Raw genomic sequence first — 22,330 nt, 5'->3', positions numbered from 1 at the left:
TACGGATTGGTAAATCAACGTACCCTAGATTTCGGCAGCGCCAGCTTGCTCGGCTGTCAGAATTATAAGTGATCGGTGTTACGGGCCGAGTTCTAAAAAATAATGAACCCAACCGTCAGACTGAACTGACATCGGTACGATAAGATTATTTAGGAAAACGGTGCACAAAAGGTCATCAGCGTTCCACTCACCCGTTGAGAATTCAAAGTAACCCCCGGTGAGGAGTCTTCTTGCCGAACACGCCAGGGTAGGCAGCGAGTTAGTTAGTGGCGCGGATACTGCCGCTTTTAACCCGGAAGTGCAAGTTACTATTCCGGTGGTCAAGATAGTTAGTCGAGGACGGACTGATTTCCTTGGTCGGAACGCGTACGCCCGAGGGGTGGCGTAGAATATAAAGGGTGTACGAACGTGACAGAAAAAGGTGATATGTTTGAAAAAAAATAAGAAAAGTGAAGCCTCGAAGGTACGTAGTAATGGGCAAGATGAAAGTAGTACTTAACTGTGTTAAAAGAGTCTGCACTCACTCTAGTGTCAAAGCCAATAGTCTAAACCTCATAGGTTAGTCATATATGATCAAACAAAGATACACATCGATAAATATATATCAGAATCATTATTGGAATCAAATACTGGTATGATTTGAACATTAAAAAAAAAGGGAAATAACAGATATTTGTAGTTCATCGAGTCCAGTTATAGTTCATAGAAAACAGTTCAAATCCATACGGTCATTGAGACCCTTTGGTTGGCAGGTGTTTAAAAAGGTCATCCAAAATACTTCTCTGCGTAATAATATTGTGTGTTGTCTCTGCCAGGTAGTGTAGGTATTATTTCCAAGATCAAAAATCTCAACTGGCTTGGAGTATGATTGTAGTTGTTGAAAATGCTTGCAATGGTGATTTGGAATTTTTTGTCCGAATATTACACTTATGTTCAATTATACCCATCTTGATTTTTCGCTCAGTCTTTCCAACATAAGCCAGTCCACACGGGCATTTAATGAGGTAAATAACGTTCCGGCTGTCACAAGTGCCAGTGACACGCAATGAGTTGGTGGTACCTTTACTTGGATGTTTGATTTCTTTGCCCTTAATTATAGCATTGCAATTGCCACAATTGTAGCAGGCTAATGTGCCCTTATGTGATTCTGATCGTTCTTGCGTTTTTTTGTTAAGTATTTCTTTGATGTTCTGGGACCTTTGAAATGCGAATCTTGGAGTAAGCTGAAATATGTTATTAAAATCATCTTCCATTGTCAAGAGTGGCCAATTTTTTAGTATTATTCGTTTTATCTTGGAACTTTCAGTGGTGTATTTTGAAACGAAAACCATTCGTTCTTGGCTGGGTGGTTTTGGATGAGCCTGTAGTAATACTCGTCGATCTGTTTTCATCATTTTTGATTTTGCTTCTTCAAGAATCTCCATGGGATATCCTCGCTCTTTAAATTTGTTGATACATGTTTGAACACTCACTTTTAAAGATTCTTCAGTTGAAGAAATTCTTTTAATTCTCAACAGTTGAGAATAGGGTAAATGTCTATTCAATGACGGTTGATGGAAGCTCTGAAAGTGTAATAGATTATTACGGTCTGTGGTTTTGGTGAAAACACTGGTTTCCAGTCTTCCTTCATTGCTCTGTATCAGTACATCCAGAAAGAATATTTGGTGTTTTTGTATGTTATGGGTGGATTTTATCCGGTCATTTACATGATTTAAGGTCTCTATTGCTTGCAAGAGTTCAGCTTGTGTTCCTTTCCATAAGATAAATATGTCGTCGATATATCTCTTATATAATAAGAGGTTCTTTATCCAATGGTCCTTGCACAAAATATTATCTAGTTCAAACCTGTGCATGAATAAATTAGCATACACCGGTGCGGCGCAATTGCCCATAGAAGTTCCAGAGCTTTGGATGAAATATTGGTCTTGCCACACGAAATAACTATGGTATAGTGTGAAATTCAGCAACTCCATGATGAATAGTTTCAGACCTTCGTCCATGTCAGACAGCATCAAAAAGGATGCGGTCGCATCTAATCCCAGGTTGTGTGGGATTGAAGTGTATAATGATTGAACATCAATCGTGTAAAGGAGCATGTCAGTGGTGAATTGTAGGTTGTGGTCTTCCAGAATGGTTAGAAAATGAGTTGTGTCCTTGATGCATGTTGTCATGGACTGTACCAATGGTTGCAGATGTTTATCAATATACCTCCCGATTGGTTCGTGGATAGAATTAACTGTGGATACAATGGGTCTGCAAGGTGGATGAGTTGGATGTTTGTGAACTTTTGGTAGCATGTAAATATAGGGCACTGCATGGTTGGTTTTTATGAGGTATTGTTTTTCTTTTTGTCCTATTATTCCAGAGTCCAACTTTTTATTTATCAGAATTGATAAAATGTCCATGAATTGCTTAGTGGGGTTCTGCTCCACTTTATAGTAGGTATTAGTGTCATTAACATGTTTTTTACAGGCCTTTACAAATCTTTCTCAACTTTCCACGAGAGTTACTAATAACCAAGGCACGAACTTGTTCCCATTAGCTTATATTGTTTTTTTCACAAAAATGAGGGATCACTGTGTTTTCATTATTATTTAACATATATGCACGTCATTGCTCTTTTGAATTGAATTGTCGTTTACACCATTTGGGCAACCATGTATGATTGTGATTTCACTTTTCTGACGCTTTTCATCGGATACTCAAAGGGGATATAAGGTTTCTTACGGAGTTACATGAAACCTAAAATTGCTTTAAAATGTTTTCTAAGATGTTAAAGAAGCTGTTATAGTTGTGTTTATTTTCCTTCCACAGAATAACGATGCCCCTGAAGAAGGGCAAATTGCCCGAAATGCATTGGGCTATGTATTATAAGTTATAAACAATGAACTGCGAAAAGAAATGAACAATTCAATGAATAAGAATTTTTGAATAAAACTTTATTTGAAAGGTACAAACTTCAAAGGAAATTGCTTTTTTGAGTGCATTTGAGGACGTCATTCCCAGCTGGAATAACGCTACCATTCACTATTTTACCTCTTCCAAGACCCAGAAGGAAGATCTCAAATAGCACCTACATACATTAACGATCTTTTTCACCCTATATTAACCACGAGTGCTACGGTTCTGCAAAAAATTCGGTTCAAATAATATGAGACTCATGTCTCTAAGGTTTATTTAAACATAGTAAGCAACAAGTGAGTTAAAATCTCAAAATATAAGAGATGTAGGAAGTAAGCAGTAGTGAGACAGTGGAAGAGGGTGAGGTAGTGAGTAAGAGGTAAGAGAGATATATGTTGGTCTTCGTCTGTAAGTGACTTGGGGGGTAGGCATGAGCTAAACAGTGAAATAGGAGCTGAATTAAGGTGTTTTCAGTTTTTGTTGTATAACACTGCATCTTAGTCTCTCAGGTAGACCCTTCCACAATAATTGAGCTGCCCTAGCAAAGGATTTTGTTGCAGCCCAGTGAGATTGAATCTATTGGATTAGAGAAAAATAACTTCTTTACTTGTGTGGTTTAAAAAGAATGGAGGCTTGTTGGATCCTTCTCATTTGTATTGCTCTAACTTGAAGGGTATACATTTGCTAACCAGATCTGTTTCAGGTGTTTCTCTTAACTATGAAAAAACTACTTAGGGATTTTCCAGGTTTTTGTACCTGCTTTTGAAATTGTTTGTTAATGGTTAAGGGAGAAGTAATCAGTGCAAAAGAAAGAAGGGATCCCAGGTGTGTAACCAGATCACTGTAATAAAGGGGTGAATGCCACTGTCGAGAGAGACCATCGCCTAACCTGCCTAGCCCGGAACCCAATAGTTTGAACTCTAAGGTAAACAGAGACCATCTCATCACAAAGCCCAAAATGAGGCTGCTGTCAACACCAATTCTCTGGTCTAGAATAGTGTTGGTTAGAGAGGCCGCTTTAACTTTTCAATGCAGCTAGTCATTAATCTACCCCTAGCGTCATGCCCTTATGTGGCGATTCTTTCTGATGTACCCCCATTGAGATTGGAACAAAGAGAGTCCCAGGTGGAATTATTTAATAAGACCTTGAACTGACTGGGCTGCCACAGAAATGTCCCCATAGCCATGGCTAGCCACATCTGGCTAACATGAAGGGTGATTTGGATTGTTGGGTGACCCAAGGATAGGCAAGGGGATTGTATGCTTGTAAATTTCAGATTACCACGTATAGTACAGAAATTGATCCTTGGACATTCTGATTATCAACAGAACAATAGCAGCATTGCCCTATTGCCCCATGGGTTACTCTATAGCCCTAACATCCACCCAGGGGGAGAGGGAATGAGGGGGCAACAAGGGCCAGCAGAGATGAACTTTGTTGAAACAAGTGTGTAATTCCAACGTACAATCTTTACAACGCTATAGCCTGATCTATTTCAAGTTGAAATAAGTGTGTGTGGGTGCTTGGATTGTGTTGAGGATGTTTTATCATGTCAGACTGTAAATGGAAGTGTACCCCTGCCTGGGAGAGGGGCTGCCCTAACTTGTGATGTTGATATGGGGGATGGGGTTAGGGATGGTTTGGTCACGCTTGACATTGCTGGTGGTGGGAGTGTGTGTATGTCAGAGGCTAACTCCACCCCTACCACCAATTTGATATCTTGGAATATAGCAAGGCTTTCATCCAAGCTGCCCTGTCCTGAATGGGACACGTTCATAGATGCATACGATATATGTTTGTTTCAAGAAACCTGGTCGACTAGCCCATGCATAGTTCAGGGTTTATGCCATACAACAAAGAGGCCGTCATGACAGGGATTGGTAGGCCAAATGGGGAGCGTAACAACTTGGGTTAAAACAACCCTGTTATGTGGTGCTGAGAAAGTTTAGTTGCATTGCCCAGATCTGCTGTGTGCTTCGCTTTGATCCCACCAGGTATGGTCACACATTACATTTACAATGTTTACTGTAGGTTGACCGCAAAGTGGAATCTAGTGCAATCCAAAGTTGTCCGCCCATGGTGGCTGACAGCAGGAGGATGGCTTTAAGAACGTGGGTGGGGGGGGTTTAATTTCCCGTTTTAAACTCTTGACACCCACGTAGGGTTTCATTCAACTAAGGAAAATCGATTATGGTTTATACCTGCACTAACAATGCCGCCCTTTAAATAACCCCCCCCCCCCCCCCCGGCCCTCTAACTCCACTCTGTTGTGTTAAATCATGATTGAGAGCTTGTAATGGCAAGACTTGGTTGGACGAATACAGCAAATACACATTTAACCGACCCCAGAATACAAGCCTCATTGACTATATTTTACTGGACATCTGACATGGCCTACATTAGTTGATATGGTGGTACTCCTTTGCCAGGATAGTGACCATAACGTGCTTGCCCTGGAATTGGGGAGCCTTGCTCGTGCAGCTCTGCCAAATCATAATTATCCCTTGATAGAAGGCAAACCGTGGCCTCTAATTGGCGAAGGAGCAAATGGAGCTCGCTATCTCGCTTAAGGGGCTCAATAGCTCAAATGTACTGAGTGGTAGCTGATGGGATGAGATGGGGGGGAATTACTACCAGTAAAACATTTGTTCCAGGAGGATGGTGGGGTACTGTCGAATTTTAGTGAAATCCACACCCACATATCCAGAAGCTGAGAGATTATTTTACTGGCGGTGGTCAGTTGAATGGCTAGGAGAAACAGTGCGCCCTCGTGGTATAATAACTGGTGCAGCGAGGGTCGTGGGGTTCCGACGGGTGCTATTAAGGCCAATGATAGGCTGCTAGTCCAACAAGCTAGACAGGCATATAAAAATGCCATATGAGGAGCAAAACGAGAATGGGAGACTGAGAATGGGAAAGTATGCTAGCAGCAGCCAAAAGAGGAGACTCGCATACCTTCTGAAATATTATTTCGACTGGCTCTGGCAAAGTGTTCTCCCCCGTTGAAAACCATATTATGATGACTGAATTGGTTGCCCACTTTACCAGCTCATACTCCCCAGAGGAGCAGAGTCTAGGCACTGGGTTGATAACCAGCGATACAAGTTTGGCAAGCTTAGATGGGTCAGGAACTACACTGGGACTGCCCACCTTGGTTAGCAGCCCTCAGGAAGAAATGAGCTTCAGTTGTGGGGAAATTAGGCAAGCCATCAAACAAATAGTGAGGCATAAAGCACCAGGGTTTGAAAAGGTACATGGAGATCTCTTCTTAGATTAGGTTGATGTTTAGACCCCTTATTTTGCTGTATTATTTAACGTTATATTGAAAGGGGCTACTATTCCCACTACTTGGACGGGCACTGAGATTGTTCCAATTTTTAAGAAGAGATCTAGAGATCTCCCCTCGAACTATAGGCCTATAAGCTTAATAGATAGTTCCCAACAGCTCTTTGCAAGGGTTTTTTTGAGCCGATTGTAAGATTGGATGCTGCATCAAACATACTGATTTCCCTGCAAGCAGGATTTAGAGAGCGTACCTGCACAATCGTTCAGGATTTTCGGCTCCAGCTATTTTACTGGAAGTTTGTACATCTAGGATGCGGACAGCTCTATGTGGTGTTCGTTGACTTCAGGTCAGTATTCAACCGTGTCCCAAGACCCAACCTGTGGCAGCTTTTACCCTACATGGGGGTACCACTTTATTTATTACATTTAATTATAAGACGCCATGGCTGCAATTTTGCCCACGTTAGGTTTGGCCAGTTGAGGAAACTGACTGACCAATTTCCAGTTAGTAGGGGGGCACCCACACTATGTTTGATCTACATAAATGACCTGGTAGCCTTTGTGGATCAAGATAAATCGGTTGCACTGCGCATGGAAAACCTATGGGTTCCTGCCCTGATGTTTGCCGATGATACCTTGCTAATTTCTAAATCTCCCATAGGAATGCAATTTTTTGTATGACAAGGGGACTAGACATCAATTTGGCAAAAACAAAGTTCATGGTGTTCAACCCTTCCCGCTCCACCGATCATGTCCCATATTGAGAGGGACCCTCTTGGAGCGAGTCAACACCTTTGAATATCTGGGTATTGTTTTGAATGAGCACTTCCATTGGCAGACCTATATTGCCAGGTGCAAACTTAGATTAGAGCAAGCTACTGGGGGTGTGTTGAAGACAACCAAGGCCTCTCAATACTGTCCCATCTTGCGGGTATTGCAGGCCTACAACCATCAGGCGCTTGGGTCTGCATTGCATGGCTGAACTCTGGGGACATAAAGATGTTTTATCCCTAGCCACCATAGAAAATATGCTTTATAGGACAACTGATAGGTTTGCCGACTAGCACACTGTTGCTCCCCCTGCGGTTAGATCTGCGGGTTAGAGATATAACAGATATAGTTAGACTTCAACCCCTATTGTTCTGGAGAAGGTTGGGGCAACCCTGGAACTGAGTACTTACCAGCAGGGACTGGCCGAGATTCTGTGTCTCCCAGGAGCAGGTGACTTTCCTTGGATTAGGCACATGAGATCAACACTAACGGACATTGGGCTTGGGAACCTGTGAATTGTCCCTGAAGAGGAAAGTGTGATCTCCAAAGTGCAGATAAAGAGGGTCTAGTGGCAACACCAAATAGGCGTATTGCGACGCCAACCCAAAATGGGTCCCCTGACATTGGGCTTTCTAATGTTAAAAGATGAATTTCACATAGAGCAGTTCTTGAACAAAATAGAGCCTTGTATTACCAGGAAGCTATACCTGCACTTTAGATATGGGACCCTACCACTTGGCTCGTTTTCAGTCATTTGGGGGCAAACGGCAAAGTCAGGTAATGCTCATTGTTTGTAAAGCCTGACAATAGAAAATTTGCTAGTTTTTGCAATTTGCCGGTTTCTAATGGCTATGTGGAGGATCAGGCAAATAGCACTTTAAAATATGTTTCTTGTATACTGTTTGGTAGCTAACCTGCGTGCTCTAGGCACATTAAACCTCCTGGAATACCAAAATGCTTATAACATTTAAAAAAATAGTGCATTACAAAAGGCGGGTAAGAACACATGTACATGCTCCAGGGAGGAGATTACACAACAAAGGAAGGGAAGCCTACAGGAGCTTCACAATCAAAGGATTTCAAATCGGAGTGACAACATAAACAACTGATTGGTATGTTGTGGGCAGGGCCATCTGAATTGTAAATAGTACGTCTTGCAGCACTGCACATGTTCTGTGTGGGCAAGACCTAAAAATAGATACTTGACTACTTCCTGAATTTTCTAAAAACAAACCGTTCGAATATTGATATCCACATGCAGGCTTGCATATAGTAAAAATGAGAAAGTGATAACCTTTACAAAAATAATCATGTACTTGTGAAAAAAAAAGATAATTCAAGTTGCAGGTATTTTAGGACATACAAAATTACAAATTACAAATAAATCAATCAAACATTCATGGAGCAAGGCAAATCACCCTTGAGGGTCTTGAGGCACTAGCAAATGTAAGAGCTCTGTTGATACATTTCAGAAAGAAAGCTATTTTTAATAAATTCTGTTGCATGTACTTATTTCCTCTTTGAGATACTTTAAAAATGTGTTGAATTGGCTACGAGCCGACCGAGATGGCGGCGTAGTGCGGGAGCTCCGAGGCCGAAACAGCTCTAACTTCGTTAATCCGTCTATCCATCCGGCTTATTGCACCATCTGAAGCCGGGCCGGAGTGCCGAGACGGGGGCACTGACCGTCCCAGTCCCGGGCAAAATCGAGTGACGCCAGCCGGAGATAGATCGAGGAGGCGAGACGGGCCCTGTCGCGTATCCGGACACCGTCCTGCCGCAGAACTGCGAGCCGACCGGAAGTGCCCTGTGGTCGGAGTGCTACATCGGAAGGTCCCGCTGGTCGACTGCGGACCGCGTTGAAGACCGACCTGAGTGAGAGCGGAGGTGGGCCTGTTTCGGACAATCGCTTGCCCAGCGGTGCTACCGCACAAATGTGTGAGATATCCGGAACCCCAGCGACGAAACACTGGTTAAGCCCGGCGCGCCCTGAGACCGGGGGGACCTGCAGACTGTCATGCTAGCTGAGTGTGCCGGCGACACCTGTCTTCGCCTCCCCCCTGGAAACCAACATCTTCATCTGCCTGGTGTAGGGGCACGGGCGCTGTGAAAAGGAGAGACCAGGGCGAAATTTGCTAACCACTGGGAGTCCGAAACTGCACCCGGCTGTGCCTACAGTGATCGGTGAGACTGAGTAATAATAACTGGACAGTCAGTACTGGCAGGCGATCGGAGGAGTGGAGACCGGTGAATTTGATACTGGGACAGCAGAGGAGCCAATACTTCACCGCTCCCTCCTCACGTACGGCATCAACCTGTTTCCCTTCGTGACATACGAGGGGCCCTGGAAGACGACGCCATTTTGGATATCGCTTCCCCACAGCCTAGAACGGCGGTGCTAACGACACACTGCGTGACGAAGACGCAGGTGCAAACAGCGAAAAGACAGCTGATAGAAATGGCGAGAAGTGGACCCAGACACACTGCAGCGCAATTGAAACTGGAGAAGTACGCCTTCGAAAAAGCCGCCGTCAGCACCCGGAGGGCCGCCCGTCCACGGGAAAAAGCCCAGAGGGAGATGGCTCCAAAAAAGTGACACTAGAGGATCTAATGAAAGCGCTCTCCAGCGTTCAGACAACGATGGCGTCTATCGCAACGGACGTTGGCCTACTGAGGGCCGATCTCCACAAGATGGCGGAGCGTGTGGAGCAGGTGGAAGTCGTTACCAAATCCTTAGTGGAAGACACCTCAAAACTGCAACTCGCTGCGGAGCTCCTGGAAGCGGTCACCAGAAAACTACAGGAACGACTAGATGATCAGGAAGGACGCTCACGGAGGAACAACGTCCGAATTCTAGGTATTCCGGAATCGGAAGGCAAGCAAACGACGGATCTATATGTGGAGGACTTAATTTAAAACAAAATTGCAACCTAAGGGCCTCTCCCACTTCTTCTCTGTCGAACGAGCGCATAGAGTTCCTGGGGGTGCACTGAAACCGGGGTCACCGCCGCGACCAGTGCTGGCCAAACTTTTTAACTTCCGTGATCGGGATGCCATACTTCAAACAGCCAGGATCTCTGCACCTATTAAAATACTGAACTCCACTGTTGCCTTCTTTCCAGACTATACGGCTGAGGTAGCCCGGCGCCAGGAAACCTTCACCGATATAAAAAAAGCTTTGCGGGCCAAAGAGTTACCCTACTCCATGCTTTTTCTGGCAAGACTGAGAGTCGTGGACAATCACAAAGCATGGTTCTTCGACACCCTGGAGGTGCACTGAGGCCCCGCGGCGAGCTGGTAGGGGTCAACGCGACCAAAAGACAACTACTCAGACGAATCACCAGGCATCACAAGGACATAGTCAGGACCTATTTGCTGAATCAGGCCTGGAGGAAGGTGAGCCTCCGGAGGAGTAAACGCCGGAATTTGGGACCTTTGATCAAACTTTATACGGCAACCTGACTGTGTAACCCTTGGTATTCACTCCGTGTCAGGCGGACGAGGCCATACGGAGCTGGTTGTAAGGTCACAGAGCTACTTACCCCTTGCAAGCAAGTACAATGGGTTGGGTTGGGACAATGCGCTCTGCTAAATTGGGGTGGCGGGCGGTTTCAGGCCCGTGCAGCAGGGAGGCAGGGAGGGGGGAGGGAAGGGGTTGTTTGAATGTTTTAGTTCTTGTAATTTGCGAGAAAACACGACATGTTCTGCACAATACGAAGGAGACTAGCTTCTTGGTAACAGTGCGCAGCGAGGCCCATCCCCTATTGAACTGCACCAAACCACACACACACCTAAATGGCAGCACATGTGATGGATACACCTGAGAATCATACACCACATCCCTCTCACACATCGACCTTAACAGTACTGACATGGAACGTCAGGGGACTGGGCGACAGGGTGAAGAGAGGCCTAGTCCTACAATATCTGAAGCGCTGCAGACCAGCGATAGTTCTATTGCAGGAAACACACCTTGTTGGCTCGGCCTCGAAGGCGATGGATAGATGGGGGTATAGGTTTATTGCGCATGCAGATTTCTCCTCCGGCTCTAGAGGGACGGGAATACTTATTCGAAAGAACTTTCAAATGGTGTGTCAACAGACAAAAATAGACAATCGGGGACGCTTTGCAGCAGTGACGATACAATGGGAGGGCCAACTGTACAACTTTGTGTCCGTGTATGTCCCTCCCGGCCTGCATGCCACACACACACGGCCCTTGCTACCTTTCTCCTGTCATTGCCGGCGGCGGCGCTAGTGATAGGGGGCGACTTTAATGACGTTCTAGATCATGAGATGGATAGACACCACATACCACAACGGCACAGGGAGGCGGGCGACTTACTGGACTATTGGATGCCCTGGGACTGACGGACTGCTGGCGACATAAACATCCCTATGACAAGCAATATACTTATTACTCAGTGACACATCACTGTTTATCACGTATAGATTACATTTTAATGTCCGGAGACGGACTGCACGGCATTGAGGAGGTAGGCATCCGCCCCAGGGGAATCTCGGATCACTCTCCGCTGCGACTCACATTCACGACTCACCGCTCCCGTAGAAGCCGCGTTTTTCCTATCTATGCGGGTTATCTGCAGAGCTCCCCTTTGAGGAAATCCCTTTCCAACACTACTTTCAGGAGAATTCGGGCTCCGTGGACTCCCATAGTACCCTATGGGAAGCATATAAAACTGTCATACGTGGGCAGGCAATTGCATCCATAGCCGCTCATAGGCGGACTCAGAATCAAGACCTTAGTGCCCTTGAGTACGCTCTTAAAGGTGCCATCTCTGACCACGAGACCCACCCGTCCCCAGGAGCCGCTCAAACAGTCCGACTGCGGCAGGTTGAATGGAGGGCATATCAAAGGGAAATGGTACAGACTACAATTCAGGCCTCCCGTCATAGGGTGTACGAGTTGGGCGATAAAGCTGGAAAGATGCTGGCTTGGCTCGACAAAAAAGAAAAAGCAGGCAGGGTTATTGCACAACTGACATTACCTGAAGGAAATTTGACCTCGGACCCTGGAGCCATAGTCGAACTGCTGGCTGATCACTTTGAGACAATTTATGCCCCCCAGGCGACATACTCGACAGATGAAGCCTATGATTATATTAAATATTTGACAATCCCCTGCCTCTCACCTGAGGCAGCACTTTTGCTAGAGGCAGACATCACCGTGGAGGAAGTACGGGAAGCGACCGACGCGCTAGCGTCCGGCAAGGCTCTGGGACCCAACGGACTCCCAGTGGAACTGTATGAGCAAACAGCTTCCATAACGGCCCCCATTTACTCAGAATGTTCGTAGACAGGCTAAAAGTAGGAGAACTGCCTAAAGATCAACGCCTGGCCACGATCATCCCGATCCTAAACCTGGTAAAGCTCCGGAGGCATGCAACTCTTACCGTCCCATCTCCTTACTAAACGCCGAACCAAAGATCCTTGCCAAACTACGATCACAGCGTTTGGCCCCCCACCTTGCCGCCTTGGTACACCCGGACCAGTCTGGCTTTATGCCAAATCGTAACACCTCTCATAATCTGCGCCGTCTACAGGCGGTGCTGGCTCGCCGGGAATACATACAGGAGCCGGCAGTACTTCTCTCCCTTGACGCCACTATGGCGTTTGACACCGGGGAATGGCCTTATCTATTTTCGGTGCTTCGTCACATGGGCTTCGGCCCCAAGTTCTGCGCGTGGGTCCGCCTGCTTTATACCGGGCCTTTAGCCCAGATAGCAGCTAATGGTCACATCTCCAGGGATTTCCCGCTTGGTCGTGGGATGAGGCAGGGCTGCCCGTTATCCCCCTTACTGTTCAAGCTAGTCCTTGAGCCGTTGGCAATTTGGGTTCGGTGGGAACCGTCCATCAAAGGTATCAGATGGTCTCCGTCGTGGGAGAATCGGATATCTCTCTATGCGGACGACATCCTTCTTTATCTGACCTCCCCTAAAAAATCAATCCTAGAATGTTTGCGAAAAGTTCGGGAGAGTCTCGGGATATAAAATTAACTGGACCAAATCGTCCTTGCTGGCTGTCCGCCCCCACTCCCGGTTGACTGTCCGTTGCGCTACACTGACACCCCTTTCAAGTTTCTGGGAATCCATGTTTCGTCCAACCCAGAAGAGTTTCACGCACTAAATCTGAAACCCCCACTGGAACGATTAAATCGAGATGTGAAAGTGTGGCGTTCCCTCCCTCTCACCCTCCTGGGCAAAGCTGCGTTGTTCAAAATGATGACATTGCCCCGTTTTCTTTACCTCCTTGAGAACACGCCGTTCCCGGTCCCCCCCCCCCCCTACTTCAAGGCCATCGCAGCAGCGGTCTCTACTTTGCTGTGGGACAGGAAACCGGCGAGGATTGCACAATGCAAACTGGTAAAAGACTGGTATGATGGGGGCATAGCGCTCCCTAATATTGAACTGTATTACTGGGCTGCCCATCTTAAGCAAATCAATTACTGGCTTCACGCCCCACAGACGGAACCCGCCTTTATGGCAGACAGGCAGAGTATTGAGTCCAGGGGGCTGTTAAGAAACCTATATAGTCGTAGCGCCCCAACCGACCTCGTAGGTCCGACCCGTCACACGGTTCAGCTTTGGTACAAGGCACATAGACACCTTCAGTGCGTGAACATTGTTACACAAATGACACCTCTATGAGACTCGCACAGGCTGGGCTTCATGGGCAATAGCAAAGGGTTTCAGGCGTCGGACTCCATAGGTATATCAGTGGTGGGGGATCTCTGGAAAAAGAACAACATAGTAGATTTCACCTATCTACAAACCAAACACGATATGGCACAGTCAGAGTACTATAGGTACTTGCAGATACGTCATGCGCTTCTATCAGCCATCCCGGTGGGAACAAAACTGCAGGAGTCCACCCCTCTAGAGGACAGGCTGCTGACAGAACATATGCCCCACAAAGCGACGTCCTTCACATATTGGAAACTGGTCAACAACCTCCCTGACATGCTATCCAAACTACGTTTGTCCTGGGTGGGCGATATTGGTGAACTTGATGACTCGGAATGGCAGGAGGCTCTCTCGTCGCCCCGAGAAACAGCGATCCCTTCCAGACTTAAGCTGGTTCAGTTAAAAGTACTACACCGCACGTACTACACCAGGGCGGTCCTTTACAGAATAGGGAGAACCTCTCACGAATATTGCCTCCGCGGATGCGGAGAAAGAGGAACGTTCTTCCATACTATTTTTGGACTGTAACCGGGTGGCCAAGTACTGGGCAGCGGTAATGCGAACCATTTCCCAGACCACAACTATTTCCCTGATGCCCAACCCACGTCGCTGCCTGTTAAACATCTGGGACGCAGAGGACCTGACCCATCGTCAACAGGACTGGGCCATGCTGGGAATGTTGGTGGCAAAACGTAATATTGCGCGACTGTGGGGTTCTAACGTGCTGCCCACACTGCGAAACTGGTGTAGGGATATGGATGAAGCAATGGTGGCCGAGAAAGCAGTATTTATCCATCGGGGATGCCCTGCAAAGTGGGGACAAATCTGGGTGGCCTGGAACAAATTTAGAGGGGACATATGCGAACCGCCACGAGTTGACCCAGATGAGTGTCTTTCGGATTTGGAGTTGGGTCTGAGGTCTATGTGTGTCGAAGAGTAACTCTCCTGCTGTGATGAACTCCGACCTACTGATTATTGGACATCATAATGTGCGGGATGGATCAGAGGTTGCACTGCCAATGTTCGCTAAGTTGCATACTTGAACATTGTTTTGTCGCTTGTGAAGAATTGAACGTTATTGACGTGTTTTTAATTTAATGCAAAGTTTTGTTACAGGGTTAAAACAAAAAATCCTAGACCTAAGCCATATCGTATATTTGTATTGTCTGCATTATGGTACAACATGCTCCCATTCGCCGCCGGACCCCTGGGTTATGGGCTAAACGGCTGTGTTATCCTGACAATAATACCAAGACTGAATTGCTATTGCGGCCGGCCCAGGAGGTTGTAGGCCCTGCATTGTGTCATACTGAAAATGTACAATAAAGGTCTTAAAAAAAAAAATGTGTGGAATTATGGACAAATCGTAGACATTTAACAAGTAATTGCGGTTTGAAATAAAAATTGCAGCAATTTCAGATAGCACTTTAGATGTTGTTTAGCATTGTGGCTAAAATACATTTGTCTTTTTACTGATAATCTCAAATACAGGGGCTAGATGAATTAGAAAGTGGGATAAAATGTTTTACATGTAAGGGTTTAACTTATTATGTACCGTTTCTTATCCATGGTATAATTCGGCATGTTATAAATCAATTGTCTGTGTCAAACATGAAAACATATTTTGTTTGAAATACACTTTCAAATTCATATGAAAAGTTCAGTAAAGAGCACTTCTCTATTTACATGGATCATGTATTATCCTTTTTAGGATCCGATTACGATGCCGTTCCGATAGGCTCCGAAATGGGATTCGGAATCTCAGAATCCGATTCAGAACCTATGTTTCCGACCAAATCATACATATTTCCAACCGACCGATTATGATGCACAGAAACTATTCGGGCTGTCCGAATCAGTTCCGAAAGGCATTTGGACAGCCCGAGTCTTTCAGAGACGATTCGTACAGCTCTATGGACACGGTTTCCGAGCGAGCGATTACGATGACTAATTCGGACATCCGTTCCGATTCAGTCAGCCCAACACAAAACTGCTGTCGGAATCAAAGTTTGGGGGCCCTTGGCAGGCCCCCCCTTCACACTGAGGTGTCCGGTTGGGGCCCGTGGGGGTAACCAAGGACCCTCCTGTTAAACCATGCACAGCGTGGCAGGCACCATGGGGTGTCCGCCACAGGGTGCAAGGTTTACCCCAACCACCCCATTTTTCAAGCAGAGCCTGTGTTCTCGTTCGGAATACAGGCTCCCATTGAAGTCAATGCGAGTCTGACCGAACGATGTTGGGAATCATCTTAATGGGTTGGTCGGACTCGCAGAACCCGAGTCGGTCGGAAACAATTCTGAAACCGATTTGGTCGGAAGAGTTTCCGAACGACATTGTAATCGGCCCCTTAGTGGGAAACTTCTTGGTTTACATGCATGTAAAAGGCTGGCGAGAGAATCTATACAGTATTTTCTACCATAAGGTGTACACTTGGATGAAATTCATATTTTATGAATGATGTAGTTTTTATTTTTATTGAAATGCAGGGTTAGATCAGGCCTTGCTTTCCCTTATGTAGCTAAAAACTTTACATCATTGAGGAGCTGCTTTTCCAGTTGCTGTCACTTTTAATGCTGGCTCCTTTGGTTTGCATCTTTTTCACTTGACTAGTGATAAAAAAAATCCACTGATGGAAATTTCTGCACCATAGGGAAGAGTTGGATGGAAGAAATTTCACAGGAGTATTTTCTACTCGAGTTAGCCCTCCCTTCAGAAATCAGGGGATTTTTTAAATACTGTTCAAATTTGAATCAGAAACTAAATGGATGTGTAGTCTGAGAGTTTTTCATTTACTGTCAACAAATTATTACGTGAAGATATTAAGGTAACTGGAGAATCCGAGTAGCTACCAAAGCCAGGTTGGTAAAGATATCAAATTAATGCAATACAGTAATTATTTAAAATTTTATTTTAATTACAGGTGAAACGAAGACTGACCCAGAGCTTCTACTTAAAATAAGGAAAAGGGAAAATCTACACCTTACAAAATCATTGTCCTCTGAAATAAAAGAAATAAGCAATGGCCAAGATGCCGGTGAGGAAGAGTTGTGATGTCTGTGCTGCTCTGGTTCAAAGTTCAAACATGTTAGAAGACATCATGCATGCTCCCAGTACACCAATGTCCAGAAGTGATGTAGGCCATCAGACATGTTGTAAACACTTAATTCTATTTACCATAACAAATGTCTCTGCTAAATACTGGAAGGGTTAGAAGTGTGAACTGTGGAGCCCCCAAAAATTTGTATTAGAAAAAATGAGTATGAAACCGTCAGCTGACTAGTTCAGGCGCAGAATAATGGCTGTAGCAGTATTGAAATCTGGTGGGTAAACGACAGAGATATGCCCAGGAGAGACACCGAATATAAAATGTTTGAATCAACAATAGCAGCTTATGAAAACAAATAGCAGAGAGAGAAATACTGCGAAAACCAAGGGGAAGTGAGAAAGTGAGATTTGCTAAGGAGAGAAGGTGAAAAATACCCAAGAAAAACAGAGCATTGCCAAGAAATAATAAAAATTATTAGCCGAAACACCGAAGTGGGCAAGAAAATTGGAATATGAAAGAAAGAAAAATGAGAGTGGGATAAAGAGAGACTGGGAGAAACAGTAAATAGGAGACATTAGAAAGAGAATGAGAAATTTGATGTTCAATTGTGCACTTTCCTAACCGCTTTTGTATTTCTCAGGGTACAAGGGGCATAATTAATTTCCAGTTAGAGAGAAATAGACAAAAAAGCTAAAATGACAATAAAAAACATACTAGAGAACAAAACAGAAAGAAGTGAGAAAGCAATCTATAGGCATCAGAAAGAGAAAAAGAATGGAAAGGAATTTCAAATTACAACAGCTTCACATTAAATGTCATCTCCCACCCTGAATGCATTTTCTTCATTTATTTGTGCTATTTATAAAGAGCATGCCTTAGGCCAATTACTTGTGGGCTCAGGTTTTTGGTGACATACAGTTTCTTGTTTATTGTTTTTGACTTAACTTGCCATAAACCATAGTTAAGCTCCCAGGAAGAAAGGCCCCATCTTCCCTGCAAATTCCCACTCCCTGATTTCCATTTTCCAGGCTCCTTGCCTCAAGGTTGTCCCTCATCCAGATCTGACGTCTTTCATTCCTGGTTCCCCCTTCTCAGTCACTAGGTCCTGATTCTCACCCTACGACTTTACGTCGCACATCCATGAATTCCCTCAGCAGGAACAGAACAAAGGCTTGCACCTGAGGTCAGTTCTGTAAAGCTTAAAAGTAGTTGTGAGTGACTCCGATCATGAGTGATCCATGCTCCATTTACCAGTTACTGTTTAGTGATACCACAACTGTACACCAAATGTGATTGTCCTAAATTGCGAAATTACTCAATCTGTTCAGGACAATCATTCCCCTCTGCAGTGTAATCTCTTCCCTGGATTGCTACCAGTGACGGATTACTTGCTGCAAGCCAAATTAGGCTGTCTGTAGTTGCATCTTCTCCGGATATATCCTGGCTCCCTTTGCCTCACATTCAAAACAAGTCTCTGCCTTCTCACCTCAGAGTGTCTCGTCAATTCATGGACTGTGGGTCCTGTTCCTTCCTCTGGCTTCCACCGATTTCTCATACCACGTTCCTCTTGGATCTGATAGCGTCTTGGCACCATCTCCTTTCTGCTACCTCCTCCATTGGAGTTCCAGATTTCCACACTGAATGCACCATTCTTTCCCTAGCTTCCAATTCTACCATCTGCTCCTCCCCCAAGTTTTCTGTCCTTTCTGGGGTTTCAGAGATCTCCACCCCATCACTTCCTTCTAGTCTTTCTTCTGTGTCCCTTTCACTTCTGACCTGGTGCTGTCCTCTTTTATGTACTCCAACTCTCCTAAACACAGCACACTAAAACCACAAGGCTTCTTCGCACTAAAAAGTAGAAACAACATTCATGGGCTAGACAAAAAGAAGAACAGCTCAAAACCAATCAAATGTGTCTCCTGCTGTGACCGTACTAGCAAAAAATGCAAGGATTGTAAACCTAAATGGAAGTGTAGATAATTTCCCTATGCTCCTGGCTCCAACAGCAGAGCAACTCCACGAATTGGGAGCATTAAATGCTACATGATATATTTTTCCCTTTAAAAGATCGTACACCCCTATTTGTTATGGTAAACATATATATTTTCTTTTCACCCTTTCCAACCTGGTTACCTATAAAGTATGATGCATCACAGTCTTTGTATGTTTACCCTATTGAATCGAATGCATGTGATTTCTGCTTATAGTCTATACTGTATCTGCGTTCCAGTGAAAAACACTAAATGTGTATTCTTTTTGTACCCTATAATGCACATTTCCCAGGATAATAAAAATAAAAGTGGAAAGTAGCAAATCTTAAAGTAAAAGACACACACATTTTGATAGGAGATACGCTGGAAAGGATATAAACAAAGGAAGCTGGTACCTCAATAAGAAACCTGGCCCACGAAAAAAATATGAAAAGGCAGATGTTAAGGACCCCGTTATGAGTGCCAAGAAACCCGTACCTGGATAAGTCAGCACACCCAGAGTAAATGTTAGTAGGTGTTCTATCAATTCGATTCTTGTGATCCTGTCAACTCCTGGGGTGCAGAATTAGTGGGTGTTCTGAGTTGAACCTTGAGGTTCCAATGAGAAATACGGAATTACTGGGGTGAATCAGTAATTCCAGTTTTGATTCACCAGTTATTTTCCATTACTCCCCTGAGTTTCCCCCCTTAGTTTAAACTCGAGTGTGTAAACAAGACAGTCCACAATGTTTCTGCATCTTTATAATTCCGATGGGCCCAGTAACTCCTGGTGCCTCGCCCTTCGGAATTAACAGGCCACTCACAATAAGAACTTAACATCTGAATTGGCCGAAAGATTAAAAGCTGAATCGAAACATCAGTATGAAGAAAGAGGTACACATAGCAATGCTAATCATTGAATAAATAAAATATCAAGTAAAATGGTGTTGTTATTATGAAAGTTCCGGGTTGGTCTAATTTGATGTGCATGCCCTTGAGGAATGGCCTAGACATACACTAAGCATCCTTCCAGCCAGTTGCAATTTCGGATTCTGGCTTTCTACCATTTCCCATGCTGCAGGCATACATACCTGTGAGAGACTGCAAGTCTGAAGTACATCTTATAAAGTGTAATGGAATGGTTTTCAGTAAGAATAAAAATTAGAAATATAATAAATTTTGTCTGTAAGGACACAGTTACTTAGACAGCCATAATTCATGGGTGGCGGTAGCTTGCACTTGGAAGTGATCTTTCGTCTACTATGCAATGGGGGCGCGCGTGGCAAGCATAATTTTTTTGCGCATTCCTATTTCCCGTCGCTTCACTGTTTGTGAAGTCCATTTACATGGGGTCTCCCCTCGGGCTCTGGTGTTGGTACAGTCCACTGCCTAATTAGTTAACCAGTAGAGAAAAGGCTAGGTCTGCCAAAAATAAGATTATTGTTTGTCTGTTCTTTCCTCTTATGATGGCTGTTATGGCTTAAGGGACTTTCCCCGGGTTGGATGATGCGGGTATCCTTCTGCTCCTGCATCCCCCTAAGAGTAGACCATACCGACCCTTATACGGCTGGTGATGTAAGTACTGCTTCTATTATGGTAGTTATAAACAATCCTAGGCAATGCATTGCTAGAACTCTCTTTTTCTCCAATTTGTTCCGCTGTGGTGACCTCTTTAGCAGAGATGGGCCATGTTGTGTAACCTCCTCTGTCAGCACACGCTTTCCCAATAAAGATACTAATCCGCCACTGCAGAGAGCTATTTTCAATATTGACGTCATAAATGTTTTTATATGAAAACCAAAAAGAGGCCCCTGGGTTCTCTCTCTCAAAACACCAATTGAAGCTATTTAAACAGATTGAGACCAGAAATAACTCCCAAAAGGTGACTCCTTTGAGTTTCAAATGGGGAAATATTTTCATGTATGAATTTAAATATTGAATTGTCTTTTTTTCATTGTAGGTGACACGACCACCAACCATGATGTAATATCCAGAATAAACATAAATGACAACCCAGCCCTGATAAACCCATCACAGTCAGAGGAAAAGGAAAGAAAGGACTGCAGGAGTGCAGGTTGGTGAAAAGGGCTCATCTCGATCCCTTTAGGCTGCTAAACAATGCATGCAATGGCTGCCACCCTCTGCTTGTGTATTGGAAATACTGCTCACCAAAAAAAATAACCCACGTTCTCACAAAGGATATATGTGGGTTAAAATTCAGAATAGTACAGAAAGGAAATCATTGGCAAAGAATGCATGTAGTATATTTGTGAACAGGTCCATATGCCCTTTTCAGATACATATGATTGTAGTATTAACGAGAATGATGGCTTGTTTTGCATAGCACTTAATGCTACTGTTTTTTTTGCTATTGCTAAGTGCTACATATACCAAGCCGTACTATTAACCAATTTAATGGAACCCAAAGAAACAGGAACATATCCAAATAACTGATCCTGGGCAGGGGAAATGTCAGATGTTCACTGTGGATTTTATTAATCAATTTTTGAGAAAAAGCATGCTACCAGTGTTGGTTAAGAATTCATGACACATTCATAATTCTTCACTCTCCTACATGCATTATTATTTCCAGTGTGTTCCACTGGATTTCCATTTATCAGGAACGATGGCTGTTTGAGGAAAGAAGAAGAGGCGGTTTCAATTTTTATTGAGCATCTTGGAGAAAGCAGCGCCGACCCCAGTGCAGGTGAGTTTCTCACAGTTTTGGGTCTAGTTTCTGAGCAACCCTTTTAACACCTGAAATGATTTCTTAAGTTGCAAAGTATCTTATTTAGTGCAACACCCACCCTTTCCAACAAACCCTTGATTGTGTTTGGAGATTAATCTTGTAGAAGAGTTGTCCCAAAACAGAACGTTCTTCAAGGGCAGATTAGGTCTCCTGACCCTTAATCTCTGCTTGTGTCTGCATACTTCTATTATCAAGAATGATGCTGCATGAACCTGAGAGTGTTCGTCCCTAGTAGTCTATTCTTTATTTCTTGATCTTCCTGTTTGACATTTTGTAAGTATGCTTTGGTACGTTTGGTTTTTGGAAGTAGTTGTGTATCCCTACTTTCTTTCACCGTGTGCTCCTTCTCTTCCAAATAAGGGTATCACCATGGAAATAGCATGGAGAGTATGGGTAGGATTGGTCTTGTTACTTACCGCCAACCAATGCAAGTTACTGGCCTGTATCATACTTGACCATGATCTAGCATGAAAAAAATGCTGCTACGTTATTGAATTAAATGAGTCTTAAAAGTGATTTATTACTTAGTAACTTATAAAACGTTGCTCATCATCTCATTTTTGACATTGCTTGAAAATGGTCAGTCATCTGCTACAAAGGACCGCAAGGTAACTTTTCCTTTTCCTGTGTTCAGTATTTGCAGCCGTCTGCAATCTCACCGTGTATGGAAAAGTGCACCCTAGTGGCTAGCACAGAAATTGTTTACCACCACTCTATATGTATTGATGCCGAACACTCATACCTTCCAGATATGTGTACACCGTGTATTCATGCTTCAGCTGCATAATTGTGTCTGTCTGCCCTTGGGTTGCTCCCTTAATTGGGAAGATTGTGGTGCATATCATGGTAATAGAAGGACTTTCAGAAGTCAATCCTATAAAAAGCAGCTGCATTAAACCCCAGC

At 44.3% G+C, this 22,330-nt stretch overlaps 1 protein-coding gene across 1 annotated transcript in view; it reads left to right on the top strand.

The window, feature by feature from the left end:
- The window catches only part of LOC147727738 (uncharacterized), a 158,498-nt gene that overhangs the window by 94,733 nt on the left and 41,435 nt on the right, over positions 1 to 22,330 (top strand). Inside the window, exons 5-7 of the mRNA XM_086961738.1 lie at positions 16,582 to 16,695; positions 20,638 to 20,751; positions 21,271 to 21,384. Coding sequence (XP_086817864.1) covers positions 16,582 to 16,695; positions 20,638 to 20,751; positions 21,271 to 21,384 — 342 coding nt within the window. The remainder of the gene's footprint in view (positions 1 to 16,581; positions 16,696 to 20,637; positions 20,752 to 21,270; positions 21,385 to 22,330) is intronic.

The sequence above is a fragment of the Lissotriton vulgaris genome, chromosome 3_1 (genome assembly GCF_964263255.1).
Source record: "Lissotriton vulgaris chromosome 3_1, aLisVul1.2, whole genome shotgun sequence".
Lineage (NCBI taxonomy): Eukaryota > Metazoa > Chordata > Amphibia > Caudata > Salamandridae > Lissotriton > Lissotriton vulgaris.
This window is presented reverse-complemented; position numbering and strand designations above follow the sequence as displayed.